Raw genomic sequence first — 18,741 nt, 5'->3', positions numbered from 1 at the left:
GGAGGCCCCTCAGTCCCTCAGTCCTGCTCAGCTCAGCATTCTGGGTCTCTCAGCCTGTCAGGTGTGGAGAGGTGGGGAGGATGGGCTCCCCAGGGTGGGGATACATCACTCTCCTACACAGCCAGCTCAGTGCTCTGGGCCACATCCATCCCCCCATTCAACTCGAGGTTTCATTGTATTTTCCTTTAGTGCCCAGGGGACAGTGGCCATTTGCACCTTATTTGGGCCTCTAGGTCTCAGGGCCAGTGTGGTCGCCTGAATGTTGGGTGATGATGGTGTCCAGATTCCAGCTATGTGGGGTCCTTGGCCCGAGGGTGTCAGAACAGTCAGGTCTGTGGGGCTTGCAGAGTGTGCCTCAGGCTGAGTGGGAGACACCCAGAGAGGGTGTCTGTAATGGTGTGGGTATGGACAGTTGCCCCACCAGGAAATAGATCTGATGGGGCAGGCAGGTGTGGGCCTGTCAGCATGGGCCCCGCCCACTGCCCTCCCAGTGGCTGGTACAGTCAGTGGCTCTGGGCACAGGCCTCAACAGGTAGCTCAGTCCTGCCACTGCACCCACTATGGTGTCCCGGGGCTGTGCCCTGCCGGGCCCCATGTACGTGGGGCTGTGGGACTTTGAGGCCCGCACAGAGGAGGAGCTGAGCTTCCAGGCAGGGGACCTGTTCCACGTGACCCGGAAGGAGGAGGAGTGGTGGTGGGCTGAGCTGCTGGACGCATCGGGCCGGTCCCTGGCTGAGGGCTATGTGCCCCACAACTACCTGGCTGAGAAGGAAACCGTGGAGTCTGAGCTGTGAGTGGCCATCAGGCCGGAGGGTCTTTCCACGGGCCCTGAGGCCCCTCAAGACTCAGGACAGGGCTGTCACAGAGCCATGGGTGCTTGTGGTTGGGCCTGGGGGAGTGAGAGCACTGGACTGACCCAGGATACTGGGGACCCCTGCCTCTATCTCCCTGTGCCCTCAAGTTGAGGCTGGGGCAGGGTCTTGATCCCAGGGTCTCTGTTGACTTTTTTTCCATGTGACATAGAGGCATGGAGGCAAGACCCCCCAGCTCCCCTCAGTCACTGTGGAGCCAGGACCCAGCGAGGACAGCAGGTTGGGCAGTGGGCTTCCAGGCAGTGGTTCATCCTTGCAGGAGGCAGGGAAAGGAGGCCTTTGGGTGAGAGAGGCTGCACTCACTCTCCAAGTAGCTGAAACCAGCCTCGTGACCTAGTTGAGCTGCAGGAAGGCCATTTCAACACATCTGGGTGTGGGTTGCAGGCTGGGAAGGTAACTCACTGCCCCTTCTTGTCAAGATGACCTGACCACAGTGGGCAGTGGGCATGGGTGCCTTCAGCTGTCTCTGATTCTGGGCAGGGCAGCATCTGGCAGGGTCTCCCTGGTCAGCCCTCTGGCAGCACAGTAGACCCAGAGAAGGCTGCCTCCCCAAAACCAGCAGCAGCGTGAAGTGCAAGGACTGGCGTAAGGATCCCAGTTCGAGCCCCTGGCTCCCCACCTGCAGGGTAGTTGCTTCACAGGTGGTGAAGCAGGTGTCTTTTTCTCCCCCTCTCTGTCTTTCCTTCCTATCTCCATTTCTCTCTATCCTAACAACAATGAAATCAATAGCAACAACAATAATAACTACAACAACAATACAAAACCAGGGCAACAAAAGGGAAACTAAATAAATATTAAAAAAAAAAAAAAAAAACACAGCAGGTCTGGATTCAGGCAGAGTGGCCCCAATGACACAGGCCTATGGAGTGCCAGGACCCTGAGTTCCCAGCGTCTCCAGATGTAGCAGGGAGGCAAGAGATGGGAGCATCATGGACAGGGGCATGAGCCCACAGGCTGGGATGGGGGAGGGCCATAGGACACACACAAGACACAGGAACTACCAGGCCCTGCCCAGGGGGCCAGAGTCCAGCCTGGTCCCTGACCAGGTGGTGTGTCCTGCCCGACTGTGGGCGTGACTGTGAGGAGTGGGTGCCTGCTGGGGCTGTGTGCAGGGCTCGGGTGTGTGTGAATGTGTGCACACATGCACAGCCCTGCTCAGTGACCCTCCCTCCTGGTCCCTTCAGCTAGCGAGGTGCATGTAATAGCATGGGGCCACAGGGTCACCTTGGGGCTGTGGGGCACCCAGTAGGAGGAGCTGGCTCTGACCCTGTTGGGAGGTGATGGTACCTCTCCTCTCGGTGGCAAAGAAGGGACCTCTGGGCCAGGGGTTAGGATTTGAGAGTTAGGATTAGAGGGTTAGGGTCAGAGGGAAAGGGTTAGGGGTTAGCAGGTTAGGTTTACATGGTTCATGCAAGGGGAATCATGGGTTTGAGGTTAGTGTTTAGAGTACTAAGGTTGGGGTTAGAGGGATGGGTCAAGGGTTAAGGTTTGCCATTAGCACGTTAGAGATTTAGATTCAGAAGCTTAGTGCTTACTGGGTAGAGGGTTAGGCATAAAGGGTTAGTGTTTTATAGCATTAAGGTTTGGGTTAGCAGGTTAGGATTGCAGGGTTGGTGGGTTATAGTTTGTTAGGCTTAAAAGGTTAAAGTTACTGGGTTGGTGGACTACTGTTAGTGGGTTAGGGTTAACAGGGTTGGTGGGTAATAGTGGGTTAGGGCTAGTGGGTTGGGGTTACAGAGTTGGTGGGCTAGTGTTAGTGGGTTATGGCTAGCAGGATGGGCATTCAAGATTGGTGGATAATAGTAGGCTTGACTTATAAGGTTGATAGGTGTTGGTTAGTGGTTAGCAAGTTAGAGAAGGTCTGATACTCAGGGTAGCAGGTTGGGATTATGAGTGTCAGGATGGGGTCACAGGTTCATATGGGGTCATGGGTGGCTCCCAGAATTGTGGAAGCTCAGCAAGGACCCCACCACAGGTGGTTCTCCGGCTGCATCTCGCGCTCAGAGGCATGTCACCGGCTGCTGGCCGAGGGCATGGAACAGGGGGCCTTCCTGGTCAGGGTCAGCGAGAAGCCAGGTGCTGACTATGTCCTCTCAGGTAGGGTGCCCCATGCTCTCATGCTTCTGTGCCCCTCCCCACACCCTTACTGGGGAACCTAAGGGTCCCCTGCTCACATGCCCCCTCTCCCCAGTGCGTGACCAGCAGGTGGTGCGGCATTACAAGATCTGGAGGCGTGCGGGGGGTCAGCTACACCTCAACGAGGCTGTGTCCTTCCCTAGCCTGTCTGCACTCGTGGCCTACCACCAGGCCCAGAGCCTGTCCCATGGTTTGCGGCTGACTACACCCTGTTGGAAGGTAGGCCTGACCACTGGACACAAGGCCTCAAGCCATGGGGAAGGGTCTAACTTGGGAGGGGGCAGGGGAGGCCCCCCACAGCTTGAGGAGGTCACCTGGTTCAGGGCTGGGCAGCCTGGGGACAGGGCCACACTGTGGTCCACCTGAGTGGGGCTCAGATCAGTATCCATCCAGAGAGGGGAGGGAGGGTAACCTTGAGGGTAGGACAGGGGCAGCTGCTGAGGCCAGACTCACTGGACATTCACCCCACAGTGATGGCCAGGTTAGGGCTCCCTGGCCAGGTCAGAGTGGGCCTCCCACAGGGATGGGCAAAATGACCAGCCCCCCCACCCCTGCTTCTCCTAGCATGAACCTGAACCCCTACCACACTGTGATGACTGGGAGAGACCCAAGGAGGAGTTCACACTCTGCAGGAAGCTGGGCTCTGGCTATTTTGGGGAGGTCTTTGAAGGGCTCTGGAAGGACCAGGTCCGAGTGGCCATCAAGGTGATTGCCCGAGGTGAGTGGCAGGGATGGGGGATTCTTTGGGCCCACCCAGTCCTGAAGGCCTTGCAGGCACTGAGGTATCCCACTTCCACTGCCTACACTCACACCTGCACTTGTTTAAATTTTAAAAATTATTTTATTTTTGTTTTGTTTTGATAGAGAATGAGACACACAGAGAGATAGAGATTAGAGAGATCTACAGCTTCTCCCCCTGAAAGTGGGGGTTGAACCCAGGTCCTCATGCTTGGTAACATACGTGGTCTATCAGGTGCACCACCAACTGATCGAGTTTTATTTTTGTATATGTGGTGTCAGAGCCTTGCACATACGCATTCTGCCACTCCTGGGAAGCTTTTATCTTTTTTTTATAATCTTAGAGAAGAGGTGGAAGGAAAAGAAACTACTCCACAGCGTTTCCGCGTGGCTTGGGCTTGAACCTGGCGTCTCTGGCATGTTGAGGTGTGAACTCTAGCAGGTGGCGCTATCTCCCATGTCCCTCATATTTCATTTATTTATTTACTTAATAAATATTTCATTTGTTTTTATTTTGAGATATAGAAAGATACACACAGAGACAGAGACCAGAGCACTGCTCAGCTCTGGCTGATGGTGCTAGGGATTTAACCTGGGACTTCAGAGCTTCAGGCATGAAAGATTTTTGCAGATTTGTAGAGCTGTCTCCTGGACCCTTCACATTTCTTTTAAAGGGGAATGTCAAACACCCAGGAAACGTAGTCACTGAAATACACAGCTCACTAGAAATGGGCAAAGCTTCACCTGGATCCATGGGGACCTACACTTGAGGGATCAGAATGCCCTGGGATTGTGGGGCCTTGCTGGACAGTGGCAGATGGACACAGAGGCCCCATCATTCAATACCAGGACTGGTGCTAGGGCAGGGGGTTCCCCCAATGTCAGCTGGCTGTTGTGTGTCAGAGACAAGGGTGCAGCTCAGCACCTCAGGTCCTCACCCACTGGGCTGCCCTCACAGATGACCTCCTGCATCAACACACCTTTCGGGCGGAGATCCAGGCCATGAAGAAGCTGCGGCACAAGCACATCCTGGCTCTGTATGCTGTGGCGTCCATAGGTGACCCTGTCTACATCATCACAGAACTCATGCCCAAGGGGAATCTGCTGGAGTTGCTGCGGGGTGAGCATCATTGGGGATCCCTTTCAGGGTGGAGGGGGCACAGGTAGCACAACAGGAAAGAGTCATGTCACCAGGCATTGAGGGCTTCTAGGCCTTTCAAGCCTCTCTTGCCTAACACATGGCTCTTAGCACATGTGCTCAGTGTGTCTCCACTTCTGGTGGAGTGGGCAAAGTGGAGGGGCAAGAGGTGGGAGCCCACAGTGCTGCCAGCAGCAGGGACCTGGACAGTTTAGGGGGCTGCTCATCCTTGTAGACATGTCCTTCCTGGTGTCTGTATGTGCACACTCACACACCAGCACACTGCACCACTCCTCAGACCCCAACATACTACATTCTCACACACTGGATGGAGCTGGAGGACAGTAAATAGCCCCCCTTCTGGGGGTCAGGTGGTAGTGCAGTGGGTTAAGCGCACGTGGCACAAAGCACAAGGACCGGCCTAAGAATACCAGTTTGAGCCCCCACCTGCAGGGGAGTCGCTTCACAAGTGGTGAAGCAGGTCTGCAGGTGTCTTTCTCTTCCCTCTTCTCTCCATTTCTCTCTGTCTTATCCAACAACGATGACATCAACAACAATAAGTACAACAATAAAACAACAAGGGCAACAAAAGAGAAAATAAATAAATAATAAGTCCCCCTTCTGGAGTCGGGCAGTAGTCCTGTGGGTTAAGCGCATGTGGCACAAAGCGCAAGGACCGGCTTAAGGACCCCAGTTCAAGCCCCCAGCTCCCCACCTGTAGGGGAGTTGCTTCACAGGTGGTAAAGCAGGTCTGCAGGTGTCTTTCTCTCTTCCTCCTCTCTCCATTTCTCTCTGACCTATCCAACAACAATAACTACAACAATAAAACAACAAGAGCAACAAAAGGGAATCATTTTTTTTAAGTCCCCCTTCTTTCATGCCCCTGCCCAGTGGGGCCTGAGTGCGCAGGTGCTCCTGGGAATAGTGTGCATTGTTGCTGAATCAGAGCCCATATGCAGTGCTCCCCACCCCAAGCAATATTTGTGATTCTGAGCACAAACTGCTTAACAGATGTGTGATTGCTGCAAACACATGTGTGGTATGAACTGTTCTTTCAGAAGTAAAGCTGTGTAGCCCAGGAGGTGGCACTGTGGGTAGAACACTCGAATCTCAAGCATGAGGTCCCCACTGAATATGCCAGGGTAATACCCTGGTGCTAACTTGTAAACCAATATTTAAGATAAAGGAAAACTGGGCCTGGGGAGATAGCATAACAATTTGTTATGCTATAGCAGGGGAGTGGGCAGTAGTGCAGTGGGTTAAGTGCACACAGAGCAAAGTGCAAGGACCTGTGGAAAGATCCCGGTTCGAGTCCCCAGCTCCTCACCTGCAGTTGAGTCACTTCACAACTTGTGCAGCAGACTTTCATGCCTGAGGCCTAAGGTTCAAACCCCAGCTCCTCTATAAGCCACAGCTGAATGGTGCCTTGATGAAAAATAAAATTTAAAAGAGGCCTTTTAAAAGTATTAATAAGAGAGGAAAAGGATGAGAAAAGAGTCAGAGCACCATCCTGGCATATGCAATGCTGGCGACTGAACTTGGGACCTCAAGCTTGAGCATCTAACATTTTATTTACTGCATTTACTGGGTGAGCTTTCTCTTCCCTCCACTCTTGGAAGTCAAACTTTTGAGTAGTGTAACAGTGCTGAAGAACATCTCTGTGCCTGGCACTGCAGAGTCCCTCTGGCTTTAGTGTAGGTTCCCACAAGAGCCACAGGGTGAAAAGGAATGTGATGCCTCTGGCCCTTGTGCAAGGCTGCTTCTGGAGGGCTGTGTGGATGTTTGACCCTGCTGTCCTTTGCCCTGAGCCTGTGCCTAGGTGCTCTGGAGCCCGGGCAGAGGCAACTGGCCTGGGCTGACCTGGCCTCTTCTCTCTGCTTTGAAGACTCCGACAAGCAGGCCCTGCCTGTTTCGGAGCTGGTGGACATCGCCTCACAGGTGGCCGAGGGCATGTGCTACTTGGAGTCACAGAACTGCATTCATCGGGATCTGGCCGCCAGGAACATCCTTGTGGGGGACAACAACATCTGCAAAGTTGGGGACTTCGGACTGGCCAGGCTCATCAAGGTGGGGCTCCAGGGGGTGGGAGACATAGGGTTGAAGGCATAGAGGAAGTGTGGGGCATGGAGTCAGGAGAAGGGGCTCTCTGTGCAGAGCTGGGCTTTGTGGGGGGATGCTGCCACCTCTCAGGTGCTAAGCTTTGCTCCAGTGGTGCAGGGTGTGGGGGGTACATGATAGCATTGCACTTATGGAAGAGGTGGCTCTAGGCCCTGGTCCCAGGCCAGCACCAGAGGCCAGGTATGTGGGCTGTGCATGAGGCCTGCAGTGTGCTTCTGTAAGCTTAGGGGTGTCTCATCAGCTGTCTCCTCTCCTAGAAGTTCCCCCTTCATTTTGTGAGGGAATTTCAAGGTGCAGGTATCCATATGAATCCCTGTGCTGTTATCTCCAGTCCCCCAGTATTGGACATGTTTCTAGAGGCCCCACTCCAGTTCCTCCTGTGGTTTTTGCAGAACCTGGTTCCGTCTTGAACTTTCACACTAGGGGCCAGAGTCCAAGTCCATTATCACTGGATCATTGGGCAATGCACTGTGCTGCTTCCTTCCTTGCTATAAGCTAGATGTTTCTAGGAAAAGACTCCCTGGGGGTCAGGCAGTGGTACAGCCAGTTAAGCACACATAGTACTATGAGCGAAGATCTGGGCTTGAGTCCCCTGCTTCCCCACCTGTAGTTGGGACACTTCTCAAGTGATGAAGCAGGTCTGCAGGTGTCTGTCTCTTTCCCTCTCTATCTCCCCTCTCAATTTCTCTCTAGCCTGTTGATTAAACTGGAAAAAAAATAAAAGGAAAAAGACTTCCCTCATCTACTCAGTGGCTGACTCTAGGATGCTCACCCATCCCACCCCAATGCTAGGGTCCTTCCACATGACCTGTCAGCTTTTCCTTGGCAGCTGGAAGCTCAGTGGCTCAAAGGTCTCTGGGACTCCAGCTGGCAGTCCCTCCCATGTCGTACTCACACTGCCCATCACTGGGCCCCAACATGACCAATAAGGGCCATGCTCAGCTGACTCTGAACTTCCAGCCGCACCCCCCCCCCCAATCTGAGGAAAAGCAGAAGACAGGATCTGGGCTGAGCGTGTTGGCAGCACCCCCTGGTGGCAGCATGCAGAGGAGGTGCCCTACCCCAGGCAGGGGACAGAGTGGGCAGCCCCCTCCCTCCCAGCCCAGCACAATCTGCTTGCAGGAGGACATCTACCTCTCACACGACCACAACATCCCCTATAAGTGGACAGCCCCTGAGGCGCTGTCCCGAGGGCTCTACTCCACCAAGTCTGATATCTGGTCCTTTGGAATTCTGCTGCACGAGATCTTCAGCAGGGGCCAGATGCCCTACCCAGGTACTGGGTACCCAAGGTGGCAGCTTAAAGTTCCTGGGTGGGTAGGATGTGGGACTTCCAGGGGTGGGGCAGAAGGGTTAGTGGGCAGGCAGCCGGCTCTTGGCCCCCAGCTTTTCTTATGACATCTGCCTCAGGCATGTCCAACCACGAGGCCTTCATGAGGGTAGATGCTGGCTACCGCATGCCCTGCCCGCTGGAGTGTCCGCCTACCGCACACAAGCTGATGCTGTCATGCTGGCACCGAGACCCCGAGCAGCGGCCCTGCTTCAAGGCTCTGCGGGAGCGGCTATGCAGCTTCACCCGGTATGAGAACCCCTGAGCACTGGTGCAGAGCCACCAACTTATCAGGACTGGCTGTCTCCATACCATAGAAGGGAGGCATGGCTCTGCCTGCCTCTGGACTTGGGGGACATGACTCCCCACCATGCTGCAGCAGATATGGCACCTGGTAGGAAGGTACTGATGGCTGACCCCCGGGGGCCAGGTCACTGTCACTGTCCTCTTGCCAGCATAGCTGTGTCATGTCTGAACACTGCTGGAAAGACTGAATGGGGGCTCGGGCAGCCCTGTGGGGCACTGCATCTGTGGGTGCAGGTTAGGGGTAGGGAATAAGGACTGTTCTACCCAGCCCTGCATGGACCATATGGCTTGGGACACAGGACCCTGGCTGAAGGCACAGCCATGGATGGCTAGGGTAGATCCTTGGGCTGTTTTGGGGGTTGGGGGGAGACCTATGCATACCCCAGGACAGACCCACCCTCACCTCCAGTCAACTTGCCCCACTAAGCTGCCTCCCCATTTCCCCAGCAGGCTTGGGTTCCCCTGTAGTGGACATGATCAGTTCACTGTTGGCTCTGCTCTCAAGGACCCTGTATCCCCCCAAGTCAGATTTTTCTCAGGGTGAGAAGGTCCCTCCTGGTATCCCTGCTCACAGGCTTGAGGTCTCTGAGTTAAAGGTGACAGTCTTGCAGGAAGTTGCTTGTCACAGCATGGTCCAACTCTCAAGTCCACAACCTGCCCCTTCATTACCCCATGCTGTGTGTGTGACTTTATCAAGGTCACCCCAGCTTGGCCAGGACCCAGATTGTGGGGAGGCTTCTGCCCTCAGCATCCACCCTGTAGATTCTCCAATGCCTACTCTTCCAAACTCAATAGCAGAGGGGCCCAGGAAGCAGGGCCCTTCTCCACCCCCTTCAAGAAGCTGGGAGGTTGAGGGGTACACGGACCACTCATCCCACCTGAGTACTGGCTGCTGGGAGTTTATTTCCACTAAGGGCAAGGCACGTCATCATGGTCATCATGGTATAAGGGAGTGTGCAGTGTGAAGAGTAAACAGCTCAGTTCCTCAACTTCCTTGTTTGGTCTGGTTGTTTTGATACAAAAGGAGCCAGCCCAAGGGGCAGGGAAGGGGGACATCCGGGTAGAAGCGAGGTGGTAAGCGAGGTAAGGGGGCACTCAGAAAGGGGGTCCAGCAGTGGTGGTGCTGGGGCTGCCAGGCTGCTTCCTCTCCGCTTCCGGTGGCAGGTGACTGCGAGTGGTGCCACTCACTGCACGAGGGACTTCGGAGCTGCAGAGAGTGCTGGGTCACAGGTTGCCCCGCACATCCCCCCTCCCAAACTGGCACCCAGGAGGAAGAGACTCACTGCTCCGGTGATTCCAACACCGTGGCCATGAATGGCAGAGTGGACTTCCCGAAGAAGAAGCTTGCCCACCAGTGCCCCGGGTCAGCCTTGGGGAGCCCTGGGAGAAGCAAAGTAGAGTCAGGGCGCCGCTGGCCTTCAGCCCCCCTCCTTGAGGCGCTGCTGCACTCACCCGGGTGGTGGGGGATGGTTTCCCCCGGGCACTCGGCACTTCCGCAGGAGCTGTTGCTGGAGGTGGAGCCCAGGCGGCCTGCAGAGAGGAGGGGTCACTGACCGGCCAGCGCAACCGGCCCCGGGGGCCGACAGGGGCGGGGCTGCCGGGGGGGGGGGTGCACTTACGCCGGTAATAGTCGTGGGTGGCCACTAGCGAGCCGCCGGACGGGATGGCCGCCATGGCTGCTGCGGGTTGCTGGGGACCTGCGGAGTGGGAGCAAGTCACGGCCGCCTGGGAGAAAGCCCCATCCCCCTCCCGCGGGCTCGCTTAGTAGGCGGGCTCCGCCTCCCGGCGCCGGCAGCGCCAACCAGCCCGAACCGGCCTCGCGGCGCAACAAAGGCGCTTTGTGCACCGGGTTGCCGCCCCCGGGCTCCGAAACCCGAGTGTGCACTCCCGGCCCCCGCATCCCCCTTCCAAAGGCCCCCTCACGCGCACCACCCGCGTCCCCAGCCCGGGCTCCTTTCCCAAGCCCATCCTCCCATCCGCGAGTCGGACCAGCTCTCTCCACACCTCGCGTCACCTGAGACTGATCTTGGCGGCGAACCTTCCCCGCCGCGGCGCGATCAGGGGTGCCGGGACCCGGGTACTAAGCCACCAAGTCCATTAGGGAGGCACGCAGAAACGAGGTGCGCACGCGCGGACACGCCCTAAGCAGTTGCTACTTTGGCCGGAGTCCGGGGAGGCGCCGCCCTCAGCCCCGGCTAGACCCACCCGCTAGCCCTATTGGCCCTCACCCCTGGTAAGCCACGCCCCAGTAGAAGAGGCCATGCCCCCACCTTGTTAGATCCCTCAACTAACCCTCTTGGGCCTCAGCCCCAGAGGCCATGCCCAATCTCTAGAACCCCGCGGCGCCTGGCTTCCGCCGGCCGCTTTCCGAACTCCGCCCTCTTTGCCTGACAGTCTGGCTCCGGAGGAGAGCAGTCTCTGAGCGCTGTGCAGTCCCCGCCAGGAATCAGAGAGGATTCCTGCGTCCTAGACAGCGCTTAGTATAACGGCGTGTCTGGGCCTGTCGCCCCCATTTTGAAAGAGGTCCCCTTTCCTCTATCAGGGCCTGTCCCCCTTCCCCAGCCCTGGCTATCCTTGCCCAGCCAGTCTCCGTCTCTTGGGGCGGGGTGGGGGCGGGAGTGAGTTCCAGACAGCACCCCCAACTCCAGATTTTCCCTCTCAGGCTCAAGATGCTCCTCTCTCACCCAGATGGGGAGCGGGGGGGGGGGGCTCATATTGTCTATTGCACGGCTGTCAGAGCAGACATGGGCTTCCAGCCGTGTCCCCCCTCACAGCTCTTGTGGAACCACCATTCCAGTGACTCAGCTCAACCCAGGTCCACCCACTTGTTAGGAGCTGAGGAGGTGTGGGGAGCATAGAGGGGAAAGAGGTAGGGGAGGCTGATCTGAGTGGAGGATGTATGCAGTAGCTGGTAACAATGACCCTATTCCATTTCTGAGAGCCCAGAAACGCTGGGGTTTAAATCAAGGATCTCTTACATAGTAAGAAATGTGCTCTAGTGGGTGAATTGTTTCCTAATCACTCTAATTTCTCAATGTTTATTTACTTAGAGACATAGAGAGGTTTCCCACTTTGGGAAACCCCAGAATGCCTCTCTCCATGAAGGTTGGGGCCCTCACATCCCTGTCAGTAGAAGAGGGCAGCTTCAGATTCCAACTCTTTAGCCGGTCTCTTCCCTGAAAATTGGGACGGTTTTGAGAGGCATGTAGGGGCTTCAGAGGGGAAGCGGTAGGGCAGACCCCCCAAACTCCCTCTCCTAGGACCTCCATCTCTTCACTCTCCAAAGACCCCCCAGGATTTCCACGTCTTAGTCCAACTCTGAAATCACCAGATAAAAAAAATCCCTGTGGGAAGGGAGCTCTGGCCATCCGTGGGCCCGACCCTTGATCTGGCTGTTGACTTTCTATGACCTGGCTCAGGTACTGGTGAGGCCCAGAACTCCCTGGGAAAAGGAGGAATTATCCAGCCATGGAACTCTCTTCCCCACTTCCCTATCATTTCCTGCCACCAGGTCCTGGCCCCTGCTGGCTACCAGGAAGAGGTCCCTTCCAGGGTCTTCCCCTGCCACCTACCTTCATGGATCTCCCTTGTATTTCCAAGCAAACTGCCTCATGTAGGCAGCAGCTGGGTTGCACACCCACTGCAAGAGAGGTGTGGTGTGTGGTGCCTGTGGGCTTACCCTCAAAGTTGTAGCCCCAAACCCCACTTCACAGCCAATGACCTCCTCACACAGACTATCAGCACCTGCATGCAGTTCAGAGCCAGCATCATGAGCTGATCTGAGTCCTGCCCCCTGTAGGTTGTAATTTGATCATAAACTGGGTGAGATTTAGTGAAAGTCAGTTTCTCTGTCTCTCAGTTGATCCCAGGACCTCACATTTGTGTAACACCACTGAATGTTCTACAAGGTCGAAGTTTTCAGTCTTTTGCTGTTGCTGCCACCAGGATTATTGCTGAAGTTTATAGTTTACTGCCTGCAAAACAAAATCCACCACTCCCAGTGTTTTTTTTTTTTTTTGCTTTGTTTTTGATAGGACAGTGAGAAATTAAAAGGGGAGGAGGAGATAGGGAGAATGAAAGAGAGACACCTGGTGAGACCCAGAGCACTCATGAGGCTCCTCCCACCACCACCACAGGTGGGAAGTTTGTTTACTCTTTAGAAAGAGACAGAAAGAGAGGACCACAGCACTGCTTCACTACCATCCACAGTGGTAGTGAATCCACAGAGCTTCCCTGTGGTGCTGGGGCTCAAATCAAGGATCTCTTACATAGTAAGAAATTGCCGGTCCCAATTTGGGGCGCCAGTTGCCGGTCTAGCTTCTCGGGCAGGAGACAGACGACCAGGGACTCATGGCTGAGTTGGGAAAGCAGTATCTCATTTATTAATCAGATACATCGCCTTTTATGCATCTCTTCACTGGAAGTGGCAAGGGAAAGGAAATGACAAGGAGAGGGGGTGAAGCAAAAAAAAAAAAAAGAGCGAGAATAGAGCATAGAAAGCTTCCATCTAACCAGTGGGGATTAAACCAATACCCTGCAGGCAGGGCGGGACCCAGGTAAAACAGTGGTTATGTAAATAGCCACATTGTAAGTAATACAAGCAAACCTAATGTGATGATCAAAACAGAAGGTCTTATAAGCAGAATTTAGAAGCATACCAACAAGAAATGTGCTGTAGTGGGTGAACTGTCTCCTAATCACTCTAATTAATTTTCAATGTTTATTTTCTTAGAGACAGAGAGAGGAGACTATAGCTATTTTTTTTTCCATTTTTGTTTTCCTTGTTGTTGGATAGGACAGAAAGAAATTGAGAGAGGAGGGGAAGACAGAGAGGAAGAGAGCAAGATAGACAGCTGAAGACCTGCTTCACCACCTGTGACATGACCCCCCTGCAGGTGGGTAGCCAGGGGCTTGAACTGGGATCCTTACACAGGTCCTTGCATTTCACACCATGTGCGCTTAACCTACTGCACTACTGCCCAACCCCCTCTTGATTTTAATTCCTAAGAAATGTTTTCCACCCCTTCTACTCACTCTCCAGCCTCTACACCTGCTGTGGATCCATTGCCTTGAAGCTGCTCTGGGGACTGATTGGGTCCATGCTGGGCTGGGGATCTGGGAGCTACCTGTCTGCTGGAGAGGCTATCTCCCTCCAGGTCTCTGACGCTAGCTAATCCTGAGCCTGGGTGGGGGGCAGAGCACTTTGCCTCAGCAGGCCAGTGTGCCCCCAGCCTGATGCCTGCACAAGGTGGCTATGCCTGCAGATAGACACAGTGGCTCTGTACCCATGCCTGAGTAAGGATGGTTCCCATGTGAGCTTGAAGGTAGATGGGACTGGATGTTTCCTGGTTTGAGAAGGTGGTGTGGGTGGCTGAGTGTCAGCTGTATGCTGGGTGCTGTGGGCAGGAGGGGCCCTAAGCTGACCCTGCATCTCTGTTTACTCAGTGTGCAGCTATTTCAATAACACAGGCACCTTTTTCATTCAGATATAAAGGGAGAGAGAGAAGTGCAGAGAGATAGATACAGAGAGGGAGAGACACTATAGCATCCCCCATGTGGCAAAGCACCTCCCATGTGGTTCTGGGGCTCAAAGCTAAACTGCCTGCATGACAAAGCACACACCTCCCTGGTGGTCTATCTCTCCACCCCTCACTACACAGTTTCATTGAGCAGTTGCTGTGTGCAGGTGACTCAGCCAGATTTGGGAGTGATGCAGGGGCCAGGCAGGAATTATTATTCAGTGTAGCCACCAGGCTACAGGTCAGGGTTTCTCTCTCAACAAAAAAGTTATGAATCAGTGAAATAGATCACTTGGATAGTGTACTGTTTTTTCCAGATGAGCCCAGCCCAGGTTCAAGCCCATACCTACCACACTGGAAGAAGCTTGGTGCTGTTATATCTTTCTACCTCTCTGTGTCTATCTAGAAAAAAGAAAATAAAAAAGAAGCCCTGAAATATTGCTCCAAGAGAACACAGTAGAATGATCTTTCTAGAACTGGGAGGTGGCTGGGTGGTGGTGCTCCTGGCCAAGTGCTCACATTACAGTGTGCAAGAAATGGAATTTAAGCACCTGGTCCCCACCTGTAGGGGGAGAACTTCATGAGTAGTGAAGCAAATGTTGTAGGTGTCTCTCTCTTTCTATCTCTGTTGGGCTAGCTTCGCGAGCGGGAGAGAGAGACGACCAGAGACTCATGGCTGACTGGTATGTAGTTCAGTCTTTATTCATGTGGAATGCAGCGCAATCTAAGCTATCTCTAATCACAGTCTTGTCCTTCTCTATTCTGAGGTGGAGAGTCAGGTCCAAAAAGGATGTAGGTAGGGTAGGGGGTGGGGAGAAGGAAACAGCAATGGAATCAGTGGGGATTAACCCAATGAAAACAATGATTATGTAAATAGACTACAACGTCAAGCAGTGTAACAGAAGGGGTCTTAGAAGGAGAATTAGAAGCATACTAACATATCTCCCCTTCTTTTCTCTATTTCTCAGTTCTGCCAAATTTAAAAAAAAAAAAAGGAAAAAATGGTTGATAATAATGGTGGATTCATTGTGTAGGCATTGAGCTCCATTGATAACCCTGGTGGCAATAAACAAAAACAAACCAATTGAGAAGTGTGTGCACTCTTCTGTGCATGAGACCATGAGTTTGAGGCCCAGCACCACTCATGGTACTGGGGGAGCTCCATGGATGGTGGAGTGCTATCCTCCACTCCCTGAATCTCTCTCTCTCTCTCTCTCTTTTTTCCTCTCCCTACAGAAAAAGGAAGAAGGGAAAACTTGGGTTTGGGAGGTGCTGCTAAATGGTGCCTTGCATGCATGAGGCCCTGAGTTCATTCCCAGGACAATGTAAATAATAACAATGATACTACTACTACTAATAAGCAGCAGCAGAAAGGCCAGGGATCTGGGTTGGAAGGACCTGAAATGGAAGAGGTAGCCAGACTGGGGGGCCACCAGGAAGTCATGGATAAGGCAGGTGGATGAATTATTTGACACCAGGAGGTTAAACATTCTGGCAAGACTCAGGTTGGGGGGGGGCAGAAGAGCACACATTTTACCATGCATGAGACCCCCCAGGAAATTTCGTACAAAGAAAAGCTTAAAGAGCAATGGAGCAATGCTCTGATCTCTCTCATTTTTTCTCTCCTTGACAGGTGAAGAAGTGGAAGGAAGAGAAGGAGGAGAGATGGGGGGGAGGAGGGAAAGAAGAAGAGAAAGAAGATGAAGAGGGAAGAGGAGGAGGGGAGGTGGAAAAGGAGGAGGGAGAGGTGGAAGAAGAGGGGGAGATGGAAGAGGAGGGGGAGGATGGTAAATAAGGGGAGAGAGAGAGGATAAGGAGGAGGGGGGAAGGATGGGGCAGAGGGGAAAGGGAGGAGGAGGGGACCCAGATTTGCTGCTTGTGTAACCACTCTCAGCACCCTGGACAGCTCACTGGTTTCAGGGATCCGCGTTTGAGCCAGAGAAGTGAGGGCTGAATCTGGGTACGGGGGCTACCATGGCTACTCCAAGGGGGTGCAGTAGCTGCACTGAGAGCCAAATACCCGCCCCCACCACACGCCTTCTGGACAGGATCCGGAGAACTGGGTTGCGGGGAGCACAGCTGCAAGGACCAGCAGGTGGGGTCCAATGGGCTGACCCATTCTGTGTGTGTGTGTGTGTGTGTGTGTGTGTGTGTGTGTAGGGGTGTGATCTGAGGGAGCAGGAACGGGCTGGCGTGCAGCCCCCGCACCCAGGGACCCTCACGCCGGGCCTGGAGGCTAGGTGCAGCCAAGCTTCCAGGCCGGGAGAGCCAGGGCTCTCGGAGCTGTTGTCTGGGCTAGGCCCGCCCTTTGGGTGCAGAAACGTGACCCCGATCTGTCTCCCTGCACTCGGGCTTGGGGACGTCACTCACAGCCCTCCAGACATTCGGCGCATGCGCAGAGCTTATTAGCGCCAAGCTGGAGATCCCGGCAGAGTAAAGGGAGAAAGATGGGGGGCGTAGGAGGGAATCTATGACACAGCAGCAGCAAGCTGTGTCATAGTCCTTGGGGACTCAGCCCCGGGCTCCCAGGATCTCGGACTCTCCGTGGGGGCTGGGCATAAGGGTGGGGTGACGGGGAGGGGGAAGGAAGAGGGGTTGGAGCATCTGATACCGCTTCTCCAGACTTCAGGAAACCCTGGGCTGAGTCTGCTGGGGAAGCGTTGGGCAGGGGAGCGGTGCACTCCCAGAGCCCGGGGTTGAGCCTAGTTCCTCCTTCTCGGTTGACTCATCCTCCCCAGAGTGTCCTGTAGACAGGGCATTGGGGGTCTGTGATGAAACCTGGCTCCTGTTTCCTGGAGTCACCCTGTAGGAGGGGAGGAGTTTCACCTCAACAGGCAGGGCACGCATGCCACCTGCTGTGACCGCCTTCCATCTAGGTGTTCCTTCTGCAAATGCCACAGTCCAGAAATTGGGTGTAGGGGGCATTGGATGCAGGCCAGGTCAGGGGGGAGGTCACTTGGATGCAGAGAGGACCCCGGTGGGCTCAGTCTGTATAGAAGGCTGCTTCAGACCCCCAGGGCAGTGCCTTTCCCTGCCGCCCCCCCTCCTGCTGGCACCAGATATAGTGCGTCCCCTTTTTTCCAAGGGAGCCCCAGGGCGCAGCAGCCCTGGTTAGGATGACCCTATGAGGCCAGCAGAGGGCGCTTTGTTCTAATCACTAAGAGCACTCCAGGCCTCCTTCGCCCCCAGACATATCTCTCTGCACTCCACCTTCCTTCTCCACCTCACCTAGGACTTCCATGCTAGAAAGTCCAAAAAGAGTTTTCGTTTTTGTTTTTCCCATAAGGCAGAAATGTAAAGCTGCATTTACTCAGCAGCATTTACCCACCTGAAGGCTGGGCCGGTCTGTTCCCACTGCAGGGACAGTGGAGAGAGTGGTGGCATGTCCCTGACTAAAGCAGGGAGGAGGGGAAGTTGCCTCTGATCCCCCCCCCCAAAAAAAAAACACCCATGTGTGTGCAGACCTTTCACCTCCTCCCTGGCACCATCTTGCTCTCTGGTCCCCAGGGAATGGCTCTAACTTTGGGAGTGCCCAGATTCTGGAGCCACACAGCCCTGAGTCTGCCTCTGCCTCCTCCTGGCAGTAGGGCTTGGCTTGGAGGATTCACAATGGGCAATGCTGTTTCTGGGTAGGGGGCCATGCATTCTAGTACTGTCTAATTGGAAGCATTAGGGGGAAAAGCCAGGATTCAGGCTGCCTTTTCTCACATACTCAGAAAGAGTATGTGAGAAAAGAAAGAGGACACCAATATATAGAAAGAGGAATCATCAGCAAAGGGGCAGCTGTCACTATGATTAGAGGGGAAGGCGGTGTTCTTGGAATGGAAGGATGGCAACTTTCTTCCAAGCTTGACATTATTTCCAAATTAAAACATTTTAAATATTTATTTATTTTCCCTTTTGTTGCCCTTGGTTTTGTTGTTGTTGTAGTTATTGTTGTTGTTGTCGTTGTTGCATAGGACAGAGAGAAATGGAGAGAGGAGGGGAAGACAGAGAGGGAGAGAGAAAGATAGACACCTGCAGACCTGCTTCACCACCTGTGAAGTGACACCCCTGCAGGTGGGGAGGCAGGGGTTCGAACTGAGATCCTTAAGCCGGTCCTTGTGCTCTGAGCCTCGTGCGCTTAAACCCTCTGCGCTACCACCCATTAACACATTTTCAACTTCAGCTTGCAGCTAGGATAAGGCATGGGTAGTGGGTTGGGTCTGCCTCTGGAAACAGCTCTGACACCTGACTAGCCAGGAAGAGGACCAAGAGGGGAGTGAGTGGCGGGTGGGGTCGGGTGGGGTGGAGGAAGGCAGGAGGTTCAGGCAGCCCACTCCTGGGGAGCTTGTGTACTACAACACTGCACTTGGGGCTCTGGTCAGAGCTGGTGGTCCCTGTGAGCACAGGGCTAAGGTCTGGGTGCAGGGCAGCTGAAGGGGGAGATGCTGGGCAGGGGGCTGATCTTTGTGGGGGTGCCCTCTAGTCTTTGGCTGAGGACTTGGTCAAGCAAGGAGCAGCCTCTCTGGTCATCTTCTGCTACATTATTTGAAATATATATCTTTCCACCAGGAGTTTTGCTTCAGTTTGAGCTTCCATGAT

At 54.3% G+C, this 18,741-nt stretch overlaps 2 protein-coding genes across 2 annotated transcripts; one reads left to right on the top strand and one right to left on the bottom strand.

Annotated features, from left to right (window-relative positions):
- Positions 1 to 252: 252 nt before the first annotated feature.
- Positions 253 to 9,627, top strand: PTK6 (protein tyrosine kinase 6). The gene is made up of 9 exons (XM_007524422.3): positions 253 to 790; positions 2,848 to 2,969; positions 3,064 to 3,227; positions 3,573 to 3,726; positions 4,705 to 4,866; positions 6,770 to 6,951; positions 8,125 to 8,278; positions 8,413 to 8,661; positions 8,693 to 9,627. Exons 1-8 carry the CDS (start codon positions 561 to 563, stop codon positions 8,595 to 8,597), a joined length of 1,353 nt encoding a protein of 450 aa, XP_007524484.1. The 5' UTR covers positions 253 to 560; the 3' UTR covers positions 8,598 to 8,661; positions 8,693 to 9,627.
- PPDPF (pancreatic progenitor cell differentiation and proliferation factor) lies at positions 9,522 to 10,779 on the bottom strand. Its single transcript, XM_007524478.3, has 5 exons — positions 10,643 to 10,779; positions 10,258 to 10,335; positions 10,091 to 10,168; positions 9,922 to 10,018; positions 9,522 to 9,845 (listed from the first exon to the last, which is right to left on the bottom strand). The coding sequence occupies exons 2-5, from the start codon at positions 10,310 to 10,312 to the stop codon at positions 9,734 to 9,736; spliced, it is 342 nt and encodes a 113-aa protein (XP_007524540.1). The 5' UTR covers positions 10,313 to 10,335; positions 10,643 to 10,779; the 3' UTR covers positions 9,522 to 9,733.
- Between the last annotated feature and the right edge of the window lie 7,962 nt (positions 10,780 to 18,741).

The sequence above is a fragment of the Erinaceus europaeus genome, chromosome 14 (genome assembly GCF_950295315.1).
Source record: "Erinaceus europaeus chromosome 14, mEriEur2.1, whole genome shotgun sequence".
Classification (NCBI taxonomy): Eukaryota; Metazoa; Chordata; class Mammalia; order Eulipotyphla; family Erinaceidae; genus Erinaceus; species Erinaceus europaeus.
This window is presented reverse-complemented; position numbering and strand designations above follow the sequence as displayed.